This window comes from Podarcis pityusensis (assembly GCF_964106645.2).
Source record: "Podarcis pityusensis genome assembly, chromosome: 16".
Lineage (NCBI taxonomy): Eukaryota > Metazoa > Chordata > Lepidosauria > Squamata > Lacertidae > Podarcis > Podarcis pityusensis.
Genome location: NC_138041.1, coordinates 960,150 through 987,623, shown reverse-complemented (window position 1 = coordinate 987,623; position 27,474 = coordinate 960,150). Strand labels below are relative to the sequence as shown.

At 49.8% G+C, this 27,474-nt stretch overlaps 2 protein-coding genes and 1 long non-coding RNA gene across 7 annotated transcripts in view; 2 read left to right on the top strand and 1 right to left on the bottom strand.

Annotated features, from left to right (window-relative positions):
- LOC308465851 overlaps positions 1-27,474 on the bottom strand; it is a 204,064-nt gene that overhangs the window by 36,326 nt on the left and 140,264 nt on the right. The gene's annotated exons all lie outside the window — the stretch shown is intronic.
- On the top strand, positions 356-10,854 carry LOC308465588 (uncharacterized protein; the record flags this gene model as incomplete). Its single annotated transcript, XM_080985579.1, has 5 exons — positions 356-416; positions 3,360-3,645; positions 4,920-5,109; positions 6,963-7,092; positions 10,200-10,854. The coding sequence occupies 5 exons, from the start codon at positions 356-358 to the stop codon at positions 10,847-10,849; spliced, it is 1,317 nt and encodes a 438-aa protein (XP_080841705.1). The 3' UTR covers positions 10,850-10,854.
- The window catches only part of ARHGEF11 (Rho guanine nucleotide exchange factor 11), a 69,683-nt gene continuing 66,614 nt past the window's right edge, over positions 24,406-27,474 (top strand). For 4 of the 5 annotated variants that reach the window (XM_080985978.1, XM_080985977.1, XM_080985979.1 and 1 more), the window contains exon 1: positions 24,793-26,621. In XM_080985978.1, the coding sequence (XP_080842104.1) occupies positions 26,587-26,621 (35 nt within the window). In that variant the 5' untranslated portion in view covers positions 24,793-26,586. Of the gene's footprint in view, positions 24,772-24,792; positions 26,622-27,474 lie in introns of those variants that run through there. The other variant, XM_080985975.1, reaches the window with a different exon arrangement.

The window sequence follows — 27,474 nt, the reverse complement described above, 5'->3', positions numbered from 1 at the left end:
GCCAGAATTTAATTCCTCACCCCTCCCTGTCAACTGCAGATGAATCCCAGGGTTGTTCTGTTTTTTTAAATAAGACAAGAAAATCCATTTAGGGCCTAACTGTGACCTTGGCCCTTGGCCACGTTTGTTAGGTCTTTAAAAGCCAAGTTAATTGATTGCTCCCCCCCCCCACTCAAAGCCTGCACTCCCAAAAGTGATTCCCCCAGAAGGAAGGCAAATCTCTGTCCTTGAGCTCCAACTGAATACGGCCCTTCCTCCTCCTCCTCCTCCTCGCAGGGAGAGGGGTAAGAAGATTTAAAAATTACCCCTTTCCCTTTCCTTTATATACGGAGGTGGGTTGTCCCCAAACCCTCACATGCAGAGGTTTCTGGCCGGCCAGAGCTCTCAGGACACCACAGAGGCGGAGGAAGCAAACGGTAAGTGAGAAGGGGACCAAGTGTGCAGGATGCGGCCCCTTCCCACACCTGTATCCCCCATAGGGCACTTCTGTCTCACAGAATCATAGAGTTGCAAGGGACCTCTGGTGGTCATCTATTCCAACCCCGTGCAATGCAGCGATCTCAGCTAAAGCATCCAAGACAGGCGGCCACCAAGCTCCGTGGAAGGAGAGCCCACGACTTCCCGAGGGAGAGCGTTCCACTGCTGAATGGCGCATAACCCTGGGAAGGTTCTTCCTGGTGGTTCGTCTGAATCTCCTTTCTTCTGACTTGAGTCCATCGGTTTGGGTTCCAGCCTGTGGAGCAGGGAAAAGCAAGCTTGCTCCGTCTGTGAAAAGTCCACTGGGCAGACAGGGCTCAGGAACCCCCTTGGCAACGGGGAGCAGCAAGGCAGGCTGGTATGTCTTCCTAAGATCACAGAGGTCTCTCGGTCCCTCCTAACGTTGGCGCCTCGCCTGAACCAGATCTGGAGATTCCTCCTTCTTTTTGCAAGGATGCCACCCCCAGGACACCACTGTTGTCCTACATTGCAGGGTCAGTCTGAGGGATGGGCAAATCTTCCCATTTTGTACATAGTGGTACCTCGGGTTACGTACTTAATTCATTCCGGAGGTCCGTTCTTAACCTGAAACTGTTCTTAACCTGAAGCACCACTTTAGCTAACAGGGCCTCCTGCTGCCGCCGCACCGCCGGAGCACAATTTCTGTTCACATCCTGAAGCAAAGTTCTTAACCTGAAGCACTATTTCTGGGTTAGCGGAGTCTGTAACCTGAAGCATATGTAACCCGACGCACCACTGTACTATCATCTTTATAATCTTAAATTCAGTTTGCCGCATTTAATCACAACTGCGTTGTTTTTTTTTTAAAAAGGTATCTCAATAAGAATTCCCTTGTTGCTTTAGTGCACATTTTTTAAAAAAGATATACCTTTTAGCAAGTGATTCCCCCAATTTTGGTATGCTGATTTTGCATGCACACACACATTTTTGTTCATGCTTTCTTCTCCATTGTACATACGTATATTTGTGCAGATTTTTGGGGGTTGGAGAACAGCGCTGCAAAATTCAGAGAAGTGTGAATTTTTTAAGGATGGCTGTGGTTGATTTGTTTGTGCTTCTTTCATGTCTTGCTTTAGGAAGATGTAAGTGACTCACAAAGATTCACAAGATTCACACCCAGATAAATAATCAACACGATCACATGTAAACAGCAGCCAAGCCAAACTTCCCCTCCATCTTTCTTGTACATTAACAGCAGGAATATTTTTAGGCAGGGGCAAAGCTGCCATGCTTCCCAAGAGGTGTGCGCTGGAGGGTTCCTCGTCACGTCCCAGAGGATCATGGCCCGTTGCTGTTGGACTTTGTGGCTTGGCTGTTGTGGGGATATTGTAAGGCCAGGGTCACGAGGAACAGAATTCCTTGCAAGTTACACTGCGGGCCCCAATCCAGGGTGATGTGTCGCTTGAACACGCAGCGCTTTTTTAATCTTCCTGCCCTAGAGGGGCTTCTGGGAGGAAGTACACAAAGAAAAGCCTTGAAAACTTACACAGTACTTGTCTTTTCACCCTTCTTGCTGATTGTCATGGATATGTTGCCCTCTGGATGTTGTGGGACTAAGGCTTGCACCGTCCTGGAGTCCAACAACACCTGTACCTCCACCACACATCCTTGATCTCTGGCGTTTTCACGGTCCTCCGAACTTGAGTCTAGGCAGTGATTTGGTGGCTGAGACCCCTCTGCAATCCAGCATGAGGCTCCTTAAAATCCCAACAACAAACTTCATGTCTCACGCTGGCTTTTGCCAAATAAGAGCCATCTCCCTCCGTTGGTGAAATCTTGTTCGGTTTCACCAACGGTTCAGGCGAAACGGTTTCCCATAAACTACTGAACTCTGAAGTTTTACTGCAGTTTGAGCTGAAACTTGGTAGCTCTTTCCTTACACTGGTGAAAAACTCTCTCACACACACAGCGGGGTGGGTGGAATTCCGCTGTGACATCATTTGTCCACTTCCATTTGTCCTTTTAGCTCTAAGGCAATTACAAAGGGACGCGAGTGGCGCTGTGGGTTAAACCACAGAGCCTAGGACTTGCTGATCAGAAGGTTGGCGGTTCAAATGCCCGTGAGGGGGTGAGCTCCAGTTGCTTGGCCCCTGCTCCTGCCCACCTAGCAGTTCGAAAGCACGTGCAAGTGCAAGTAGATAAATAGGTACCGCTCCGGCGGGAAGGTTTCCATGCGCTGCTTTGGTTTTGCCAGAAGCGGCTTAGTCACACTGGCAACATGACCCGGAAAAGCTGTCTGTGGACAAACGCCGGCTCCCTCGGCCTGTAAAGTGAGATGAGCGCCGCAACCCCAGAGTTGGCCATGACTGGACTTAACTGTCAGGGGTCCTTTACCTTTTAGCTTTTTTTAGGGAGCAGAAGGGCCATTTAGTCCAACCCGCTGCACTGTAGGAATCACAGCTCAATAATCCCTGGCAGATAGATGGATATCCAACCTCTGTTTAAAAACATTCAATGGAGGGGAATCCACCACCTTCTGAGGGAATCCATTCCACTGTTGAGCAACAATTACCAGCATAACGTTCTTCCTAATGTTGTGCAGCAGCCTTCCTTCATAGAGGAACCACTCTATCCCTTTGATCGTCCTAGTTCATTTTGTGAGGAAGACATTTGCTACCAAACTAATAAATGGAATGCGTTTTGGTGCTTATCCTTGTCCTAATGATTTTTTTGCCCCTTGACAGGTCGGTAAGATGCACTGTAGCTGCATCCCTGAGGGGGTCCCTTCTCTCCCCAGCTCCTACTGGATCTCAGGTGAGGGTTGGGTGGGATGAGGAAGGGGCTCACGCAGTGCGGCATCCCGGAGGGGGGTGTCTCAGCTCTGGGGTGGAGCAAGAGGGGGAGAGGCTGACATCCCCAAGTCTGTCCAAGAGCTTTCCTCGTTGTTTTTCCCTCTGCTTTGTGTCCAGGTCTGGCTTTCCCCGACTGGGCCTACAAGGCTGAATCCAGCCCGGGCTCCCGCCAGATCCAGCTCTGGCACTTCATCCTGGAGCTTCTGCAGAAGGAGGAGTTCCGGCACGTCATTGCCTGGCAGCAGGGGGAGTACGGGGAGTTTGTCATCAAGGACCCCGACGAGGTGGCGCGGCTGTGGGGCCGGAGGAAGTGCAAGCCCCAGATGAACTACGACAAGCTCAGCCGGGCCCTCAGGTGAGGGGAGCAGCCAACACAGGTCTTTGCAATGCATCCTGTTCTCATGTAAAGGTAAAGGGACCCCTGACCATTAGGTCCGGTCATGGCCAACTCTGGGGTTGTGGCGCTCATCTCGATTTATTGGCCGAGGGAGCTGGCGTACAGCTTCCGGGTCATGTGGCCAGCAGGACTAAGCCACTTCTGGTGAACCTGAGCAGCGCACGGAAACGCCGTTTACCTTCCCGCCGGAGTGGTACCTATTTATCTACTTGCACTTGGACATGCTTTCGAACTGCTAGGTTGGCAGGAGCAGGGACTGAGCAACGGGAGCTCACCCCGTCACAGGGATTCGAACCGCCAACCTTCTGATCAGTAAGTCCTAGGCTCTGTGGTTTAACCTACAGTGCCACCTGCATCCCCTGTTCTCATTAGGGCACTTTATTTACACCGCGTCCTACAACCATGTTCTTAGGGTGGGTTAGAGCAGGAGGAGCTGTTTCTTCTGTGAGCCTCTTGGCTGTTGCCATCTTGGATTTGATTGGATGGCTATAGAATAATGGAACGGTGGTGTGTGGGGGCCTCAAAGGCCATCTAGTCCAGCCCCCTGCAATGCAGGAATCGCAGCCAAAGAAGGCTGAGGCCACTCAGCCTCTGCTTAAAAACTTGCCAACAGCTTCCGAGGGAGCCCGTTCCATTGTGGGACGGCTCTCACCACCAGAAAGTTCTTCCTGATGTTTCTTGCTATTTGAATCTCCTTTCTTGGGCTCCTCCCCTCTGGAGCAGCAGGAACAAGCTTGATCCATCTTCCCCCTGTCACGTGTTTTAAGATGGCTATCATGTCACCTGTCAGTCTTCTCTTCTCCAGGCTAAACAGACCCAGCTGCCACAACCATTCCTCATATTTTAGTTGTAAGTTGATTTGGATGGCAAACAAGTGATTATTGATGATGATGATGATGATGCTTGATTTCCAGCAAAGTGCATGGTGGCTGTTGCCCATTGATGACAACAAATCTCAGGAGGCAGTGGCCATTGGCTCACCTCAGGTTACTCACTCACCTATACTGGCTGGTCAGGAAGCGTTGGGTGGGCTTTCTTGAAGCATGTGAGTTTCCAGGACAATTTGCCCGCCTTTTTCTTTGTCTGCTTTGTTCCTGGGCGATTATCTAACCCTCTTCTGAGGTCTCCCATTGCGGCTTCTGGTTGGCCACTGTGAGAAGAAGGTTCTGATCCAGCAGCCGGGCTCGTCTTACTTTCTTACGTCGGTTCTCCTTTCTCCTCCTTCTTCGCAGGTATTATTACAACAAGCACATCCTCCACAAGACGAAAGGCAAGAGGTTCACCTACAGGTTCAACTTCAGCAAGCTGATCTTCATCAACTACCCACTGTGGGGCGTCCAGCCTCCTTCTCGGCCGATGTGGATGGGGGCGGCCAGGATGTACCGGCCTCGTGGTGGCGGGAGTCTCAGTGTGCAGACAGAGGTGGGCTCTGGCAGCTGTGTGGAATACACTGAGAGCCTTATCCTCCACGGAAATGCATTCCATGTTAAATAATACTAATACTAATACTACTAATAATAATTGAAGTGAGGGACATGAGGCAGGAGTTGACAAAGCAGGTGAGCTGTGCACAGGTGAGCTGCAAGCAAGCTGCCGGCCAGCTCTGTGGAGGCTCCTTTTATTGACACAAATATGCAAACCCAGGCAGATACATTTTGGGCGGTGACCTTTACACATCTTCCAGTCCCGAGATCGTGAGGTGGTACAAAGCTATTTTGGCACCTGTTCCCACCGCGTCATTTTCCCCTTGCATAGTGTATGACGAAGGAGACAAAAGGTCTCAGGGACAAAGGTTACAGACAGGACACCGCTGACTACTGAGACCGCAAAAGGTTAGACAGAGGGCATGATGGTCAGACAGCTGTGGCCTTATCTGTGAGGGGGAGTGTGCCCCACACCCCAAGGTCACACGTGCAGGCAGGCTGAGGTTGCCTGCGGGTGGGGAGTGCACCCCGGACCCAGCGATCATCCCTACAAATAATAATAATAATAATAATAATAATAATAAATTTTATTTATACCCCGGCCTCCCCAGCCAAGACAGGGCTCAGGGCGGCTAACACCAGGTATAAAAACAATTGATTAAATTACAACTTAAAAAGAAGATTAAAATACAACATTAAAATGCAGCCTCATTTCAGTAGAAACTCAAATCAAAAACTTTTTGGGGATGAAAACGTCAAGTTTTCACCAAGGCCAACTATCCAGACTGGTCCTACGTGGGCCAGAAAAAAGCCGGGGAAGTCCCCAAATAGGAGTTCCATCACAGAAAAAGAAAGGAAAGAGGGGAAGGGGATCAAGTTGATTCCAAGCCAAAGGCCAGGCGGAACAACTCTGTCTTACAGGCCCTGCGGAAAGAAATCAGATCCCGCAGGGCCCTGGTCTCATGAGACAGAGCGTTCCATCAAGTTGGGGCCAGTGCTGAAAAGGCCCTGGCTCTGGTTGAGGCTCATCTGACTTCCTTAGGGCCCGGGACCTCTAGGGTGTTGCTGTTTATGGACCTTAAATCCCGAGGGCCCCTCCATTCTAGGTGCAAAGTAAGGATGCCTGGAGGGGCCTTGAAAGCCGCACTATTCCTCTACACAAACTGCACGGTAGGACCCCTCAGCACCCTCAGGAGGCCCTTTGGCAGACGTTTGTCATGTAGGTACATGAGAAGAGAGCAGGGCCTTCTCTGTGGTGGCGCCCCGGCTGCCTACTGCCCCCTCCACTTACACTACCAGGGCTACACCTAGGGCTGCACCTAGGCAACACCTACTGCGTCCTTTTCCGCGAGAGGCGCAAACCTTTCTATTTGCCCCATCAATTTCAGATGATGATGATGGTATTTTAATTCATATTATTTCTTTATTTATTGCATTTAGATCCCACCTTCCCTACATGAGGAGCTCAAGGTGGTGTATGTGGTTCCTCCCCCCCCCCATTTAATCCCCACGACAACCTTGCGAGGCAGGTTAGGCTGAGAGGCAGTGACTGGCCCATGTCAACTAGCGGGCTACAACGCCAAGAAGGGATTTGAACCTTGCTGACACTCTAACCACCACACCGGCTCAATTTAAAGATTATTTATTTATTTATTTTTAAATCCCTCCAATGTTGTATTCTTGGACAGAGTTGTGATGTGTTGTTGTTGTTTTTTTAATTTTTAATTTCTTTCTACACCACCCTGAAATGCATTTTTTGAATAAGAGGTGGTCCGTATCCATTTTAAAATTAAAAATACTTGGCGATCCCTTTAAACACTGTCCTGCAACCCTTCCCTCTTTCCTTTCCAGCTCTTACAGAATATGATGTTTGGCCGAAGGACCTGCCCTGACCACCTGGCCTTCCACAGGTGCGCCCATGACCTGACACTTGACCTAGAGGACCCCAGGGAGAAGATGGGAGCGGTGGCTGCCAGCCCTTGTAAGTGTGCAATGTGTTACAAAGGCAGGGTCCCCTTTGACACCTGGACCCTGAGATTGAGGAAGTCCAGAAGGTGGTGATGAGAGAACAGGGCCTTCTCTGTAGTGGCCCACTCACATACACACGCCATTTACAGAATGCTCTCCCTAGTGAGGCCTGTCTGGTGCCAGCCTTGTCATTGTTTTTAGTACCAGGCAAGGACTTCCTTTGTTTTGTTTTCCAGCACATCCTAAAGTCTAAAGTCGCCACTTTAAATAACAAAATAATCTGTTTTGAGTTTATTGTTCCTTTAACTTTTTGAAAACCTTAAATCGTTGATAGTTTTTCTTATTGATAATTTTATTGTTTTATATTGTTTTTGTAAACTGCTTTGAGGTTAGTTGGGGGTTTTTTAGCAATCAAGCATTGTTTTGTTTTTCTTAAAGGGAAAAGGAAGTCCAGTTTTTTAAAAAGCATTTATTTAGGACGACAGGGGCATTAATTAGATTAGATTAATTGAGTAATTCATCTCTATCCCGCCCTTCCTCCAAACGAGCCCAAGGCAGCAAACAAATCATGACTGAAACAATGCAATCCTACAGGTAGTTAAAAACAACCTTCTGAAAAGATTGCAGAATTGGTCATGGATATTTATTTTTATTTTTTTAACCCAACAAGAGTAGTGTAAAAAAACCCAATTTTTAATCTGAAAGCATTTGTAAATGGCTGTGATAACGTAACGTTTCAGCCAGATCAGCTGCTGTGAATCAGAGTGAATTATATTTTTGGAGGCTGAACAGCCGGCTTGGATTGGCAAATTGTTAGCTGGCGGGTCAGTTGTTCCAAGGTGACCTCATGTGGCTCTTTCAGTAGGTCAGCGAGGAAAGGACCATGAAAAAAATGAGACCTGTGAGTGACCAGTCGGTGGCCCTGGACTGGACTTGTGGTCTTCTTGCGCCCCCTAGCGGTGGGTTCTGGATCCAACCTCTCCTGGCTCAGTTTATGCTTGATCTTTCAGCCGCATTTCCATGGGCAGGAGAGCCTACCAGTTGAAATTATAGGAAGTCCAGCATGGAAGCATTGGGAAGAAATTTTAACTTCCCTCTTTGCCACTGACATGCTAAGTCGCCTTCCCTTTCACCTCCAAACTTCCGTTTCCTGCTGTGGTCAAAGGTAAAGGGACCCCTGACAGTTAAGTCCAGTCGTGGCCGACTCTGGGGTTGCAGCGCTCATCTCGCTTTACTGGCCGAGGGAGCCGGCGTTTGTCCGCAGACAGCTTCTGGGTCATGTGGCCAGCAGGACTAAGCCGCTTCTGGCGAACCAGAGCAGCGCACGGAAACGCCGTTTACCTTCCCGCCGGAATGGTACCTATTTATCTACTTGCACTTTGAGGTGCTTTCGAACTGCTAGGTGGGCAGGAGCAGGGACCAAGCAACAGGAGCTCACCCCGTCACGGAGATTGGAACCGCTGACCTTCTGATCGGCAAGTCCTAGGCTCTGTGGTTTAACCCACAGTGCCACCCGCATCCCTGCTGTGGTCAAAACATCTCTTTAAAACAAACAAACAAGCAACAACAACAATTTCTCACATTTTGGTCCCACCTCCTTTCCATCATGGAAACTGAGTGATGCTGGCATCGTTTTTCACTCTTTCAAAATCATGGCGAGGAGTGGGGGGGGGGGGCAGGCTGTGTACAAGATTTACAGCAAAACACAATTATTTTAAAAAATAACAATAAAGCCAAAGTAATTCTGCAGGTTTCAGGCAGGGGACATTCTCAGCCTTACCTGGAGATGTTGGGGATGGAACCTAGGACCTTCTGCATGCAAATCAAAGCTCTGCTGTTGAGATACAGTGGTTCCCCTTAAAATGAAGTAAGATTCTAGTCCTCATGATTCTGAATAAAGTGCTGATTTAAATATGCATGCAAAGCAGTGCCCAGCCACTGAGCTGCGACCCCTATACAGAAAAGCACATGCTTGTATTAATCAAACAGCACTACCTCCCACCAGATTAACTGGGGGAATGAGTCTTTAGTTGATAGATCAGTTAAAGTTTGCAGCCCTTAGAATAATGTTACAAATAAACAGTCATTTTAAAAAAGCCTGGAGATGCCTTTTCACTTAAGACGAGTCTCCTGGATCAGGCCAGTGGCCCATGTAGTCCAACACCTTGTCCTCACCATGGCAGCCTGATGTCTTTGGAAGCCTGCAAGCTGGATGTGAGCATTCAGCAACTCGTATTCAGTGGAGGTGGTACAGAGCCATTGTGGCTAGCAGCCGATGACAGCCTGGCCCTTCGTGCTTGATCTAATCCTCTTTAGTTGACACTTTGGGTCTCTTCCAATTCTACAATTCTTTTAAAGCCATCCAAGTAACTTGCCATTTTTTGCTTTTAACTGTTCTGGGGTCTGTGCCTTTCTTGTTTTCTTTTTCTTTCCTTCCTTCCATGGGAGCCAGTGTGGTGTAGTGGTTAAGAGCGGTGCACTCGTAATCTGGTGAACCGGGCTCGCGTCTCCGCTCCTCCACATGCAGCTGCTGGGTGAGCTTGGGCCAGTCACACTTCTCGGAAGTCTCTCAGCCCCACTCACCTCACAGAGTGTTTGTTGTGGGGGAGGAAGGGAAAGGAGGTTGTGAGCCGCTTTGAGACTCCTCAGGGTAGTGATTGTTAGGATATAGTTCTCTTCCACCTTAAAAGGGTCAGGCATGACTGTTGTGTATCACATGCCTGTTTACATCCAGCACAGTCTGCTGGGAACTTCCGTTGTATGTTGCTTTTGCTATATTGCTGTTTTGCCGGAGACGAAGGGATGCAGACATGTTTTCCTTCGTTCCTGAACTATGCTGAATGAATGCTGTAAATATGCTTGCACTTTTCTCTGTCCGACTCATCTGCTGTGTGATGATTTACACACTCTGCTGACAGAGCGTGCATGGGTCTCTAAACGTATCTGAGGCTCGGGTCGCTGTTTGATGCTGTTCCAAAAAAGACCAGCTGCTGGCCGGTGGCTGGAGCCGGATGGGGGCCTGCCTGATGCCCCCGTCTTCCCGGCAGTATCCCAACAGTGATAAAGCAGGATATCAAAGCCAAATTCTTCTTCTTCCTTCCTTCCTTTCTTCCTCTCCAGGTTTTGGGTCCATCTCACCTTCTTGCATCTTCAACTCCTGCTGCTGCTTCCGAGCCCAAGAGAAATGCCGCCCTCTGGCTGCGTTCCCCACACCCCTCCCTCACCCAGGCTTTGCCCCCCACCCTGGCCGGCAGCTCTGTCCAGGGCTACCCCAGCAGTACCCGCTCTCCAATCCGCCTTGCTTTGCTGCTGCCAGTAGTCACTTTTTCAACCGGGGAGGTCAACCTGCCGTGCCCTCAGAAGAGAGAGCGCTGTTCCCAAGCCAGCTGGCCACCCCCAAAGCACAACACCTCCTGACGGCCATGGACTCTCCCGCAAGGAAGTCGGGAGGAGGAGCTTTTCCTGGGCTGGAGTTCCTGCCTGACTCTCCCCTGTCATCTTGGGAGGAAGAAGAGACGCAGCAGGAGGTTCGTCATGGCGCTCGTCTCCTTGGCGAGGCCTGCCTTGGGGTCAAGCCTGAGCTGGCACTGGTGGAGGCCCGGTCCTGCGGCAAACTGTTTGTGGGTCCCCGTGTGGCGGGGAAAGCTCTGCAAGGCTCCGCACAACTCAGCAACCTCCAGCCAGCAGCTGTCCCAAACACTGTTGGCCCTGGTTTTAGGCCAGTGGCTGGTGGGAAACCTGACTGGGCGATGCCCTCTCCTCAAGTTTGAGCAAAGGTCTTTGAAATATACTCAGAGTCGCAAAGTGATTTCATGCTCTTTATTCAGCTCATAGTGGTGAGGAGGAATGAATAAATGTCCCCTCACAGTATCTGCTTTATATACATTATTTACACAATGGGCTGCACATGATTGGCTAATTCTGGAATTCTACTGTAAGCCAATCAGGTTGTGGATTCACTTCTATCTGGAGCAGGATTGGGTGGTTCCTGCCAACCAATCATACTGCTGCATTGTTCTAGGACCAATCAGACTGCTGCATTCTGAATCCTATTGTTCTAGGACCAATCAGACTGCTGCCTTTTGGATCCTATTGTTCTAGGACCAATCAGACTGCTACAGTTTGGATCCTATTCAACTCAGTACATAACACCCCTCCCCTCTAAGTTCCAGTCCTGCCCGGGAGGTCGCATTCATAGTCCTCAAGGTATGCCGGCGGCCTACGTGTGCGTTGTGGCCTGGGGTGTTCCCTGGTCCGGGCTCCGGGTTCTGGCTCGTGTTCCAAGGATGCTGGCTGTGATGCGGCTGTTTGGTCTGGTGCAACCGGCTCGCTCAGTCGTGGTTCTGGTTCCGGTGTCCTTTCGGCCTCACGGGTCCTCTCTGTATTTACTGATTCTGCCTCTCCTGCTGGCCCCTCCTGCTCTATGGGCCTCACTGCCCCGCTGTTCCCTTGGGACTCCTCTGACCTGTCCTCCTCCTGGTTTTCTCCCGGGAATCGTCGCCGTATCTGGTCGCAGTGGCGGCGCCAGCATTGCCCCCCATCCGTTAGCACCTCGTACGACACGGGGCCAGTGACCCTGGTGATTGTGGCGGGTACCCATGCTGGGCCTGCCCCAAAATTCTTTGCGTACACTGGGTCCTGGGCCTCGAAGGTCTGGGGGTTCCTGCCTTCCCCCACCACTACCTCATCCTGAGCTCTATCGGGGTGAAGGCGGTCCAATCTGATTGCAAGGCGCCGACCCATTAGTAGTTCAGCGGGGCTCCGGCCAGTCGTTGAGCTGGGGGTGCTGTGCTGTGCTAGAAGGAATGTGGCAAGGCGGTACTCCCAGTCCCCTTGCGTCATGCGGCGAAGGGTGTCCTTGGTGGTCCGCACCATGCGTTCTGCTTGGCCATTGGTGGCAGGGTGGAACGGCGCCGAACGGATGTGGCGGATGGCGTTCTGCGCTGTGAAGGTTTGGAATTCTCCTGACGTAAATGCAGTCCCGTTGTCTGAGACGAGAGTGTCAGGGAGCCCGTGGGTTGCAAACAGCCTGCGTAGTACCCGGATGGCTGCGGACGTGGAAGTGGACGGTACCAGTGCGACTTCCAGCCATTTGGTGTAGGAGTCCACCACTATGAAGAATGTTTTCCCCTGAAAGGGGCCAGCGAAATCCACATGCAGGCGTGACCATGGTGCTCGGGCGGACTCCCAGGACTGGACTGGGGCCCTTGGGGGATCTGGGCGGGATTCTTGGCAGGCCTGGCAGTGTTTGACCCAGGCCTCTATCTCTCCATCGATCCCCGGCCACCACACATAACTCCTGGCAAGGGCCTTCATTCTTACTACCCCTGGATGTGACTCGTGTAGGGCTGTGAGGACCCTTTTGCAGAGGGGCTGGGGAACAACGACTCTGCTTCCCCATAACAGGCACCCCTTGTGGGCCGACAGTTCATGTTTGCGGGTTGTGTAGCCGGCGAATTCTGGCCCGGGGCTGCTGCTGGGCCATCCCCTCCACACCCAGTCCAGGACCCGGGAGATGACCCTATCTTTCTTGGAATGGTGTGCAACTTCTTGTGCCTGAATGGGGCGGTCGGGAAGCAGCTCCAGGCTCATAACCTCTTGTGCAGGTGCTGGGTCAGGGCCTGTTTCCGGTAGTGGTAGCCTGCTGAGGGCGTCCGCATGGCCCATCGCCTTCCCAGGTCGGTGAATCAGTGCATACTGGTAGCTGGCAAGGAAAATTGACCACCTGAGGACGCGAGGAGACAGCACTTGGGGGGTCTGCTTTTCGGGGGCAAACAAGCCAAGCAACGGCTTGTGGTCAGTCACCACGGTGAAGGGCCGCCCGTACAAGAAATCATGGAATTTTTTTACTCCCTTTACGATTGCCAGACCCTCCTTGTCGATTTGCGAGTAGTTCCGCTCGGTTGTGTTGAGTGTCTGGGAAAAGTACGCCACCGGTACCTCTCTTCCATCCGGGAGTTGGTGCCCCAGGACAGCTCCAATGCCATAGGGTGAGGCGTCGCATGCTAGCACCACCGGCAGCCTCTCGTCGAAGTGTGCCAAGACCGAGTTTGAGACAAGCAAGTCCTTGACTGCCTGGAATGCGGCCTCCTGGCGCTGGCCCCACACCCAAGGGGCCCGCTTGTCCAGGAGTCTGTGTAGGGGCTCCGCTACCGCCGCCTTGTGGGGAAGGAAGGAATGGTAAAAGTTCAATAGTCCCAAGAAGGCCTGAAGTTCAGTCTTGCTCTTGGGTGCTGGGGCATCACAAATGGCCCGTACCTTGTCCCCAGTCGGGTGGACCCCTTCTGCGTCCACCATAAATCCCAGAAAGTCCACCTGAGGCACTCCTAGTAGACATTTTTCCCGCTTCACCTTGAGACCCGCCGTCTGGAAACGGTGCAGAACGGTGCGGAGGCGGTCCTCAAACTCCTCTGGTGTGGGGCCGGCAATCAACACATCATCGAAGAAGGGGGTGACGCCAGGAATCCCTTTAAGGAGAGAGTCCATTATATTCTGGAATATGCCTGGTGCCACGCTGACACCGAATTGCAGCCGCTTTACCCTGAACGCTCCTCTGTGCGTCACAATCGTCTGTGCCTCTGCTGTGGCCTCATCTACTGGCAGCTGTTGATATGCTTGGGCCAAGTCCAGCTTGCCAAAAATTTTCGACCCAGCCAGGGTGGCAAGGACATGGCTGACCACTGGCACTGGGTATGCGTGGGCCGTGAGGGCCTTGTTTATGGTACATTTGTAGTCTGCGCAGATGCGGACCGAACCATTAGGCTTGACGGGTGTGACGATTGGGGTTTCCCAGGGAGCATTAGGCACCGGCTCCAGCACTCCTTGCTCTACGAGTCGGTCCAATTCCTCGTCTATACGGGGTTTCAAGGCGAACGGGACCCGGCGGGCCTTGAGCCTGACCGGTCGTACTGCGGGGTCAAGCTGTAGCGCAATGGGGGGGCCCGTATACTGTCCCAATTTCCCATCGAAAACCCCTGGAAATTCCTTGCATATGGCGTCCACGTCCACTTGTAAGCTAGTGTGGTTCACCCCGGTGACAGCTAGCCCCAGTGGTCCAAACCATGCCAATCCCAGTAAGCTAATGTAGGGGCCCTTGACCACAAGCAAGTCCAGTTGCCGCGTCCGCCCTCGGTATTGCACCCTGAAGGTCCCCACCCCCATTGTGGGGACCTTACGTTTCTGGAAGTCCCGGAGGGTGAATGGGGCCGGCCTGAGTTTGGGACCCCCAGTGGGACACAGTTTCCTTAAGGTCCTTGCCGAGATTATGGATAGAGTTGAACCCGTGTCAAGCTCCATGCGGCATGGGGCCCCCTCTATCTGTACCTCTACATAAATTTTCTCTACGTTGGGGTGGGGCAACTGGTATACCTGGAAGTCCGTGAGCTCCGTCGAGTTGCCTTGGTGCGTTGGGCCCCGGGACCTGGGGCTCTTGGATTGGTCATCTGATGCCTGGTGTCGGGTGGGCCGAGCCCGACACACCCGGGCGATGTGTCCCGATTTTCTGCACTGCCTGCACTCTGCGTTGCGGAAACGGCAGGTCCTCCTCTCGTGACTCTCCCCGCAGCTTGCGCAGTTCCCTCCTTCTCGTCGAGGCAGCTGTGGTCTGTGCGCTGCTTGAGTGCGCTGCTGTACTCGGTGCACCTCCTCCCTGTCGGATCCTGAGTCGTCGGTGAGGTCTTCATGGTGGACCCTCGGTTGGGATGGCAGGCTCGGCCGTGCCTCTTGGGTCGACCTCTCGGCAGCTTCTGTTGCCAGGGCCTCCTCCAGAGCGACCTGGAACGTTAGGTCCTTCTTAGCGTAGAGGCGTCGTTGCAGCTTCTCATCCTTCAGGCCACCGACGAGGCGGTCACGAAGCATGTTCTCCAGCTCTGAGAAGTTGCAGAACCGGGCGGCTTGGCGGAGAGAGGTCACAAACCCAGTTATGGTTTCCCCAGGGGCTTGCCGCTTTGCGTAGAAGGCATTTCGACGAGCCACCACTGAGGGCTGCGGCGAAAAGTGCCCCTTCAGCTGTTCCATTATTGTTTTGTATGGAACAGTAGCGACGTCTTCAGGCGCAAGGAGAGCCCGGGCGATTTCAAACGTCTCCTCTCCGCAGACGCTGAAGAATATCGCCCTCTTCTTGGCGTCTTCTTCGTCGGTGACCCCTTTGGCTTCTAGGAGGAAGGTGAAACGGGAGGCGTACGCTTCCCAGTCTCCAGATGCTGGGTTGAATGGCGAGAAGCTGCTGTTGGCTGCCATTCTGAGTTCCTTGTGTCCCGGAGCTGAAGCCTGGATACACGGTGCGAGGCAGCGGTGCGGCAGTTGGCGGTGCTGCGGTGCTGTGTGTGGCAGTCAGCTCAGCGGGATCCCACCTTCGTCGCCAGTGAAATATACTCAGAGTCGCAAAGTGATTTCATGCTCTTTATTCAGCTCATAGTGGTGAGGAGGAATGAATAAATGTCCCCTCACAGTATCTGCTTTATATACATTATTTACACAATGGGCTGCACATGATTGGCTAATTCTGGAATTCTACTGTAAGCCAATCAGGTTGTGGATTCACTTCTATCTGGAGCAGGATTGGGTGGTTCCTGCCAACCAATCATACTGCTGCATTGTTCTAGGACCAATCAGACTGCTGCATTCTGAATCCTATTGTTCTAGGACCAATCAGACTGCTGCCTTTTGGATCCTATTGTTCTAGGACCAATCAGACTGCTACAGTTTGGATCCTATTCAACTCAGTACATAACAGTCTTCCTTTCTCTTTCTTTCTTTGTGGAAGAACCTCCACCTTCCTGCCAACACAGCTGAACTGCTGCTTCTCCGCTCCAAATCAGTCATAGCTTCAGGTCTCGTTTCCTTGCAAAGTTAGCAGCGCAGAATTTCCTGATCCCCAAACCAAGGAGAAGCCGCTTGCCTGGGAAGACTTGTGTGATGGAATGACCACGTGGTGCAAAACAGGACTCTGTGTCTCTGGGATGCAGTTCTGCCCAGCAAACCGAAGGCTGAAAGCTCCCAGAAATAAGCCAAGGATGTTTGCATATAGACCAGCCAAAGTTCACTCCTCCTTGCTAAAAGCTGCCTGTATCTATGCGTGCATGTTTAATAAAGAATGTTACGTTGTGGGTGAACATATCAGACGACACAGCGATTCTTCAAACTGCTCTTGTTTATTCAGAGGTCAGAACAGAACTGAGCTGAAGGGCTCAGTCAGCCTGCTTATATAGAGCTCCAGTACAACGTTACTGTAGCAACTTTCTAAAACTATCCAATCACTGAACGTCACTTTCGATCCTTCATTTGCATAACTATCTACAGTATCCCCCTGCTGGCCCAGGGTGAGAACTTCAGTACATAACAAAGAATACCTGCGAACACTCCTGATCCGGTTGATGGCCTGATTCTGGGGTCATGAGATGGCCTTTCATTCCTGATTTGATTGGCCCCAGCCTGACACCTTTTCTGGGTGCTAGATTGCCAACAGAATAGGAGCACCTGCCATGTGTAGGATGGTGATTCCTGCATTGCAGGGGGTTGGACTAGATCAGGTGTCCCCAACCTGCGGCCCTCCAGATGTTTTGGGACTACAATTTCCATCATCCCTGACCACTGGTCCTGTTAGCTAGGGATCATGGGAGTTGTAGGCCAAAACATCTGGAGGGCCACAGGTTGGGGGGTGCCTGGCCTAGATGACCTTGGAGGTACATTCCAACTCTACAGTTCTGATTCTATGATTGTTTATCCACAAGCCAGAATGTTGCCAAGTTACCCTATTATGACAAGATCCGGGGGGGGGGGGGGGCTGAGGGATCCCTCCCTCCTAGAATCAAAGAATTGCAGAGTTGGAAGCTTTTAATGTGTGACATTTTTGTTAAGTTGTGGGTGAACATATCAGACGACACAGCGATTCTTCAAACAGCTCTTGTTTATTCACAGGCCAGGACAGAACTGAGCTGAAGGGTTCAGCCAGCCTGCTTATATAGAGCTCCACTAGAACGCAACAGTAACCATTTTCTGTAACTATCCAATCACTGAATGTCACTTTCGATCCCTTATTTGCATACGTAGACCTGAGTGAAAACTATCTACAGTATCCCCCTGCTGGACCAGGGTATGAACTTCAGTACATAACAATTTTAATGTATTTTTAATCTTTGTTGGAAGCAGCCCAGAGTGGCCTGAGAGACAAATATTAAATTACTACTACTACTACACCCAAGGGTCATCTAGTCCAACCCCTGCAATGCAGGAATCATGGGTAAAGAATCCCTGACAGATGGCCACCCAGCCTTCTGTAAACTAATGCACATTGTGTGTGTGTCTGTGTGTGTGTGTTGCATGTTATTTATATTTCCTTGCAGCAAACTGCAAAAGATATATAGGTCATCTATTTGAAATCCCTGCTCTGCTTAACTGAGCAAACCAGAACACTTAGCTTAAAGAGCCTTAAACCTCTCTCTGTTTGGCCACTCACTTGTGGGAATTATTCTTTGATATATTTTACATAAATTGTACATTACGAAAGAGAATGCTAGCGAAAGCTCTTGATGTGCATAATATTCATGGAAGACCAACAGGAAGACAGTTCCCTGCTCTCAGGAACTTACAGTTTAAAATCTGAGTGACAGGTGGAAGGAAAGAAAATGACTCTGAGGGTAAACAGAGAAGAACATAGACTCATCTCAGTTACACCTAATTCCTATTGATGCCAGCAGGGTAGGATTTTGTGGGCCCCAGTCAGCAGAATAAGCAGGAGGCCCCCCCAAAAAACATAGCTACAGGACTGCCTTACCTTTAGGGAAGGGTCATAGCTCAGTGGTTAGAGCCTCTGCCCCTGGGCTTAATCCCCAGTCTCCAGGTAGGACTGGGAATATTCCCCACCTGAAACCCTGGGAAGCCTCCTGCCAGTCGGTGTGAAGACGATATTGAGCTAGATGGACAAACCGTCTGAGAGATGCACCTGTGTTTTCTGCCTTGGCAGAGCGGCTATTAATACGGCAGGGTTTTTTAGAAGAGATGCAGCTGCTGTCTTTTTGCAGAAGTCGCCTCATCACTGCTGAGAGTCTTCCCCACCTCATAGAATCCTGCATCCTGGCTGCTCCTGTCTTACCTGGGCAGGTGAAGGTGCTTTTTACTGGCTGGTCTGTTGCAAAGGTGGGTAAGGAATGAATTGACAGACAAGACAGTGATTGGCAAGGCCACAGGAGAAAGCGAGAGATAGGAGGTAGACATGAAAAGGCCACAACCGTGACAGCAAAGCTTTCAGGATTCCAGACCAAAGGCCCAATCACTTTGCTTTCAAGCGGGGAAATGTGTTCACCCTTAGGCCTCATTCCATTCTGGGCCACCTTCCCGGGGCCATATGCCAGCAGCGGGAGGGGTCAGAAGCCAGAGTGGGCGAGGCAAGGCATTTAAATTTTACACCTGTGCTGCAGCCTACACACACACACACACACCTGTATTCTCCATCCAGGCAAACTATTCCAACTCTATGATCTATGTTCAAGAGGCATTATGAGAGTTCAAGGTCACAATTCAGGCCAGGCAAAAACACCCAAGGAGGGTACAAAGCAGGGACAGTGAGAGGTGCATTGTGGGGAGAGTTTGGAGGGCCAGAGAGAGAGGTTTAAAGGGCCACATCCCTAGCCCCTGGGGCCAGAGGTTCCCACACATAAAGGTGAAAAGAAGAAGAGTTTGGATTTGATATCCCGTTATATCACTACCCAAAGGAGTCTCAAAGCGGCTAACAATCTCCTTTCCCTTCCTCCCCCACAACAAACACTCTGTGAGGTGAGTGGGGCTGAGAGACTTCAGAGAAGTGTGACTGGCCCAAGGTCACCCAGCAGTTGCATGTGGAGGAGCAGGAAAGCAAACCCGGTTCCCCAGATTATGAGTCCACCACTCTTAACCACTACACCACACTGGCTCTCTGTAAAGGTAAAGGTAAAGAGACCCCTGACCATTAGGTCCAGTCGTGGCCGACTCTGGGGTTGCGGCGCTCATCTCGCTTTACTGGCCGAGGGAGCCGGCGTACAGCTTCTGGGTCACGTGGCCAGCAGGACTAAGCCACTTCTGGCGAACCAGAGCAGCGCACGGAAACGCCGTTTACCTTCCCGCCGGAGCGGTACCTATTTATCTACTTGCACTTTGACGTGCTTTCGAACTGCTAGGTTGGCAGGAGCAGGGACCGAGCAACGGGAGCTCACCCCGTCGTGGGGATTCAAACCGCCGACCTTCTGATCGGCAAGTCCTAGGCTCTGTGGTTTAACCCACAGCGCCACCTGCATCCCCAGTTATCCTTGTAGGCCCCTATAAAACCGAGGGGCGGCTCTCCCATAGCTACCTCTGGGAGTTTCTGAGGTGTGGTTCGGGCTAGTCACCTATCACAGCAACTAGACCGCTGGGCAGAAGGACATCAGCATCCCTGGTGACCATCTGGGGTCATGCAAACTTTGCTCCCGGGCACCTGGCAGGTGAGGGAGGCCTGCAAAGCAGCGTGCAAAAGAGATGGGGAACCATCACTCCTACCATGCGGGATCTCAGCCACTCTGCAATCCCAGCTGGGTTCATCCCCAAATGTCCAGTCCAAGATGACTAAAAGGGGCTGCTTTGTTCCACTGGTTGCATGTCTATTAATTTTTTATTTTTTAAAGAAAATGGGAATGTGGACTGTCTTCAGCTCTGGCTATTGATTGATTGATTGATTGATTGATTGATATATTTATTTAACTGAATCATTTATCATCTGCACTTCCATAAAAGTGTAGCAAAGTGGTCTACTCCAGCATATACCGGGCTCTTTGAATTGTTTCCATTCTAGTTGGCCACTATAAAAACTGCTATGTAACTCTAGGAACTGGTACCTGAATTTGCTTGTTTTTCTCTTTCCCCCCTTTGTTTCGCATCTCTTCGATTGTAATCCTGCGGTCAGAGACTGCCAGCCTTGCTTGTATTTATCGTACACATGTCATTCCGGAAACATTTTCATCTGAGGAATGGAGTAAAAAACTTAATTTAAATGAATAGCAAAACTGCCACAGCTCTCCCGTCCCTGCCCTGAATCCTGGGAGTTGTAGTTTAAAACACGGTTTTAACGATGAGTCCATAAGTGACCGTGGAGGCCAATTCTGGATCCACACGTCCCTCCACAGTGAGGACATAGGTTTCTGGGTGGGAGTTGATCACGGTGTGGATTTGCCAAGCGTGCCTCCCTCTTAGCACGTTTCTCCCTTGCGTCCTGAGTTCGAGTGTCTTCAAAGCCCATGACACCTTTGGTCAAGGCTGTTCTCCAACTGGAGCGCTCGCAGGCCAGTGTGTTCCCAGTTGTCGGTGTTTATACTATATTTTTTTAGATTTGCCTTCTGTAACACCTTGAGACAGTCTTTAAACCTCTTTTGTTGACCACCAGCATTACGCTTTCCATTTTTAAGTTTGGAATAGAGTAGTTGCTTTGGAAGATGATCATCAGGCATCCGCACAACATGACCAGTCCAACGAAGTTGTTGTTGAAGAACCATTGCTTTGACACTGGTGATCTTTGCTTCTTCCAGCACACTGGCATTAGTTTGCCTGTCTCCCAAGTGATGTGTAAACTTTTTTTGGAAACATTGTTGGTGGAATCTTTCAAGGAGTTGGAGATGGCCTTTGTAAGTGGTCCTTTACCCAAAGAATTACACCCCTAGCAACTCACACATTAAAAAAAACTGACGGGTGAACACCACCAACCATAGCTGTCAACTTTTCCCTTTTCTTGCGAGGAATCCTATTCGGAATAAGGGAATTTCCCTTTAAGAAAGGGAAACGTTGACAGCTATGCCACCAACCCAGAGAAGATATTGGGCAGAAGAGCAATGGAAGTCCCTCAAGAATTCTCCTCATGGGAAACAGGGAGAATTGGGCAAAGGAAAGGCTTCCTTTAGGCCGGCCCGGCCATTAGGCAGCAGGGTGAGGTGGCTGCCTCGGGCGGCGGACCCAGAGGGGTCAGGCAGGTGTGGGGGACTAGTGATGCTAAATTCTCAAGAATAATCTTTTGGAGAATATTCTCGAGAATACTCTCAATTAATGAGACTATTAGAAAATTTTCATTTAAAATAAGAGAATATTCCTTCTAATGCATTGAAAATGATATAATTTTAAGGCATTGAAAGTGATATAATTAGTTAAGATATATGTTTATTCATGGGTAAACTTGTTCAGATGGCAACCAAAAACTGTACAGATACTTTTCTGCAATGGGGCAATGAATTGAATTCACATTCTTTGATTTTTTTGCACCAAACTTGAAAATTCAACATGAATGACTCATTTTAATCATTAAGCCTGCCACTAACCGTATATTTACCATCACCTTTGAATTCTTATTATGTTGTGTATGGATGAAATGTAGCTTTTAAAGTAAAAGGAATATAAAAAAAGAACCTCAGGTCCACTACATGAGTATGTTCTTTAATAAGCATATCTACACGGTACAGTATTTCCAGTGCAACACTAATAAAATCAATATAAAGTTTAAAACAAATGCTGTTATTTCCAGAAAATAAAACACGAATAATCAGGTATGACAAGTTACATACATCAGAAATGCCAATTACTATCTGTTTAGACAAGTAAGGCAACACACAACGTATTTAAATTATAACTGATAAATTGTCACAAGAAAGACATTTATTTAAAAAATAGGCTTTAAGTAACAGTTTGTGGAGAATATTCCCCAGAGGATTTTCTAGCAGAGTATATTCTCAAGATTATTTTCATTCTTGAGAATATTCTCACCTCACATCACTACATTTGTTTATTTTTTAAAAAAAAACCTGATTGCTTGTCACCCTCCCTTACGTTTTCAGCTGTTTCTATTTCTGCTGTAAGCCGCCTCGTGTCCCTGTCACAATATTAATAAATATAATATTAATATTATTAATAATAATAATAGGCGGTGAATGATTCACAAGGAAATGAAAAGATCACAATTAGATTGTTTCATTTTCTTTCTAGGTATATAAAATTTGTATATAATTTTTGTATACATGTTGGAAATCATATTATAGTAAGTCCTGTAATGTAATATGACAACGTTTACCGATGTAATATAAGAATGTTAACAAATAAATAAAATGCAAATTCAAAAAAAAAAAGAAAGAGTAGAAGGGAATGCTGGGGGTGGGTTTTTTTGGGGAGGGGGATATATTTTCCTTTGCCTCGGGCAACCCAAAATGTCTTGGGGCCGGCCCTGACCTTAGGCTGGCCATGACGCTGGGACATGGACAAAGGAAATGGGGCTGGAGCAGGATTGGGGCATTTCTGGGGGGCAGAAACTGCCTTGCTGAAGAGACCCATTTCCCCCCCCCTTACCCAGACATTTGACACCCCATAAGACATATTTTAGGGTCTTCTCTAATCTCTTGAATATTCTAATAATATATTTTAAAAGCTGTTTTGACCCACCCTTCCCTGACCTCATGGTGAAGGGTGGGTGAGAAATGCAATATAATAAGAATAATGCTATACCGGAGAGGTAGATGGGTGACTTTTTTTGACAAAAACTCTGTTTCTCCCCTCACTCTGTGAGGAATATTTGCCCACCCCCTCAATTCAGCCACCTCAGCGCTCATCTTTTGGGGATGAGGCGTCAACCGAATTATTCCTGTTCTTATGGTGTTATTATTTCATAAGATTTATACACTGCTTGATCGGAAACAAACCCCAAACCCTGAAAGCAGCTTACAGACAAAAATTAAAATTACGAATAAGAAGAATGAATAACAATTTAAGACTTTCAAAAAGTTAAAGCGAGTTGCGGCGGATGATGCTGAGAGCCTGAAGTCACTGGACTCAGGTGAAAATGTATGAACATAGGTCAATAATATAACTGGCCGGAGCAGGGATGGGCAGGAGAGGCACTCTGTGCATGCTCAGAGGGAGAGGGATCAAGGGATCCAGCCAGACCACCCCTCATTGGGGAGGGAAACTGACAGGGCTGCCGAAATAAAAGGAATAAAGGACATTTCATCCACCTCAAACTCTTCCCTCTGTTTTCTCCTCCCTGTCACATATCAAAACTGTAAGCTCATGTAGGCAGGGAACCTTTTTTTCTTTTGAAAGGGGGCTCTGGCCCATGGATCTCTGGAATAATAAGAATAAGAAGATAATTTCATTTATGGATGCTTTACAAAATAACAGGAGGCGATAACCTTGAAGCAATAGGAACAATAGTAATAGTACAGTTTTATTTGCGGATGCTTTGCCAAACTGCAGGAGTCCGCGGTGATATCCTTGGAGTAATTGTAAAGTTTATTTGTGGACGATTCACAAAAAGGCAGATGTCTGTGTAATAGTCACATCAAGCACTTTTCTCTATGTCTATGTGGTGGTGGGTGAGTATTAGGCAGTGCTTTTTTCTAAAAAATAAATGTTTAGGGGTGCTCTCGTTTTGTCTCAAGAAAATCACCATTTTATAGTTCAGATCTGGAAAAATGAATACAGTAAATGGACAAAAGTATGAAGGTTCACAAAATGTTTAGGGGTATGCGTCCCCCTGTGTCCCCTCCAGAAAAATGCACGAAGATTCACAAAATGTTTAGGGGTATGCGTTATGGCCCGCCCCCCCAAATACACTGGTATTAGCTTGCAATAACATTCCCCACTGAACTGGTTGGGACTTACTTCTGAGTAGACACAGCTAGGGGGACTGAGTGTTATCACTGTTTAACTGTTTTCAGTTCTGAATTTTAAACGGTTGTAACCTGCCCTGGGACCTGTTAGTGAAGGGCAGCTAATAATAATAATAATAATAATAATAATAATAATAACCCAGTTATTATACATAATAGTACCAGGGCAGACACTTTGTGCAGCCAGTCATCCCTTGCCTCCCCTTCTTGGAAAAGACCTGACATTTGGGAATCTGATCTGATCTCTGATATCAGGCCAGATCCACACCTAATAAATGCAGTGACAACAACGACAACAGTTGTTGTTGTTGACCTTAGTGCAGGCCGAGTGCTGGGGTCCGGGACACAGCTGTCAACGTTTCCCTTTTTTTAAGGGAAATCCCCTTATTCCGAATAGGATTCCTCGCAAGAAAAGGGCAAAGTGGGCAGCTATGGCTCCGGGATTGTTTCTGTGGGATTTTCCTGCGCTGCAGGAGCGGGTTGGACTAGATGCCCCTTTGAACCTCTTCCAAATCTACAGGTCTATTAACACAGCTGTCCACTTTCCCCTTGCGAGGAATCCTATCCGGGATAAGGGAATTTCCCTTGGGAAAAGTGGACAGCTGTGTCTATTAACACAATAAATAACAGCATTCATGACGATGCAGGAAAGAGACTGGGACTACTGAGGATTAATCATTAACCCACGAATTAAGAATCCATGGAAGGCTTTGCAAAAAGCAGCACAAAAGGCTGCCCAGTGCATGGGCAGAAAAGCCATTGCATTGATCCTCATGTTGTTATTGATGATGATGATGATGATGAAGGGGGGGTCTCTCCTCCTCTTCCTCCCCCCTCCCACCTGCTGCAGAAGGATTCCTCCTGCAGGAGAGGAGAAGGAGGCAGAGAGGGGAGGGATTAGCTGGGAAGGAGACGGAGGGAGGGCGAAGCTTAAGCCGGGGAGCCTTTCCGTCCGTGCCCCCCCCCTTGCAGCAGCAGCAGCCTTGAGCTGGAAGGAAAAGAAGAAGGAGAAGAAGGAGGAGGAGGAGGAAGAGGAAGGAGAGGCAAGGAGCCCAGGGAGGGAGGGAGGGAGGGAGGAGAGGTGGCCTGCGCCCTGGCTGCTGCTGCTGCGCCCCCATTGCTTTCCCTTTTGCGCCCTGCGCCCTCCTTCCTTCCTTCCTCCTTCCCTCCTTCCCTGCCGCCCCTCCCTCTTGTTTAGGGCCGGGCGGGGGGGGGGGCTGCTGGGCAGGGCTGCCTCCTCCCGAGAGGGGTGGGGAAGCGGGGCTGGGAAAGGCTGGGGCTCGGAGGTCTGCAACTAGGCCTCGCCTTCCCGGGGAGAAAAGGGAGGAAAAACCTCGCCGGAGGAAGCGCAGCCAAAGGGTGGTGGTTTCGCTGTGTTTTTAAAGTAGTGGTAGTAAGAACCCAGCCCTCGGGAGGCAGGCAGGGCTTGCAAAGGGGGGGGGGTGTTTCTAGGCCATTGCACAGAGAGGGAAGGGGGAGAATTCCCCCTCCAGGGGTAGGAAAAAGAGGAGGCGCTGCTGCTGCTGCTGCAGGAGCAGAGATGGTGGCTGGTGCAAGGAGGGGGCTTCGCTTGCAGCCGCCGCCTCCCCCCCTCTCTGGGCTGATGTGTTTGTCCTTCCTCTTGCCCTGCAAAGATCCAGAGGACTGAGGAGGAGGAGGAGAAGGAAAAAGGAGGAAAAAGAAGAAGAAGGAGGAAAGGGGACGCGCCCGCCCGCCTCTTCCATGGAGGGTCCCTTCTTCGCTCATTCATTTCTGGCGCTGCGGTTCAGGAGCTGCAAAACGAGGCTGCTGCCCTTCCGAGGGAAGCTGGGCGAGAGGTAGAGAGGAGGCGAGGAGAAAACAACTTCGGAGGACATTTTCCTTTTCCTTTCTTTTTTTGCAAGGAGGCTTCTTCGCAACAAGGACCCCAAACCTTCCCCACCCCTTTCCCTTCCCTCCCCTCCTTTCCAGCACCCCCTCCCCCATGCCAAATTCTGGGTTTGTGTGTGTATTTCTGTACTTAATTTATTCCCCTCCCTGTCTTGCCCTCTCTCTGCACGACAGCATTGTGTTATGGGATATGTGTGTGTATATATATATGTATACATATACATGCATAGATATATATCCCCTGTGTTTTCCCCCAAGAAATAATTAAGAACCCCCCTTTTTTATTTAAATGATCAAACTGGACGTTGGCACTGCACATTTTTAATTTATTTATTCAAGATTCCGAGGAGCGAGGAAACCGAAGCGCAGGAAAGAGAAAAGCAACTGATTTGAGAGGATAAGTTGGTCTCATCTCTCTCTCTCTCTGCTACTTAAAGAGAAAAGGCCGCAGCGTAAAAGCCCGATATTTTATTCCGTCTGTGTTGTGTGTGTCTCTCTCACTGCAAACAGAAGAACAGCTGGTAAAACTGGATTATAAGGATGTTTTGATCTGTGTTTTGCAGTTAAGACTTTAATATTTGGATGGGAATCTCTGCCTCTGTTCCAGCTGGCTCTTCTGATCCCCTCCATAACCTTGGAAAAAGTTTTTTTGGGGGGGAGATAGAGTGGGAGAGTTAATTTGAAAAGGAGAGTTGTCCAGAAGAAGAAGAAAAGGAGGAAAAAGAATAAGAAGAACCGGGTCCTGCAAGGGGGACGATGCCTGGAGAATATAAACCCAGGGAGGTGATGGACTGGCAGAACCCCGGCTCTTGACTGCAGGAGGAGAAATCACTTTTGCCTTCTTGCCTCTCTCTTCCTGGGGAGGGGGAAGGAAGATTTGCAGCGGAAATCATTTTCGCCAGGAAGAAAACGACGCCCCCCACCTCCCGCACCCAGGTAGCCAAAGACCCAGGGTGACCTCCCTGGTGTGCTGGATTTGACCGCAAGCCATGAACATGAGGCCACCTCAGACTGCACTGGACAGGTAGGTGACGGTGGTTGGGGTTTTTTTTGGGGGGGGGGTTAGTGGTGGTGCTGGTTTTGCTCAACGTTGCCTTTCCTTGTGGTTGAGGTTCGGTGGCTGCTGGTCGATTTATGAATGGGTGAACGTAAGCCCGTGCGGGGGAAGGAAGGATGGCCGGAGCCCGGATGGCTGGTGGGTTGGCCTTCGCTCAAGACGCTGGTAATGGTCATGCGACTTGGCCCTGCCGAGGGGGGAATGCCCTGTCTGGCTTTCTCTTTCTCTGCCTCTATTGCAGATTCATTTGGGTTGATCCTTCGGTGCGTTGAAGCAGCTGAACTTTATTCGAGTTGTCCCCCGCCACCCGACGTTGCATTCCAGTTCCCTCTGTTTGTTTGGTCCATGGAGGCTGTGGTGGTTTTCAAACTTGGTGCCAGGGAATTCTGGGAGGTGGCTAGAGATGGGCAGATCATGAAAAGCCTGTCTTCTGCGACCTATCTACTCGCTATTCCAAGGGGGGGGGTGTCCCTCCAGACTGCAACTCCCATCAGCCCCGGCCGGCATGGCCAGTGGTCGGGGTGATGAGAGTTGTAGTTCCAATATCTTGAGGGCACCCCCTCCTGCATAATGTGGGTGCCATAGCTGAGCACAGAGTGTGTTCTGGGGTGCCCTGTTGAGTCACTTGGGGTAATGTTGAGATCCACATGGGAAGCGGGTGGCGCTGTGGGTTAAACCACAGAGCCTAGGACTTGCTGATCAGAAGGTCAGCGGTTCGAATCCCCACGACGGGGTGAGCTCCCGTTGCTCTGTCCCTGCTCCTGCCAACCTGGCAGTTCGAAAGCACCTCAAAGTGCAAGTAGATAAATAGGTACCGCTC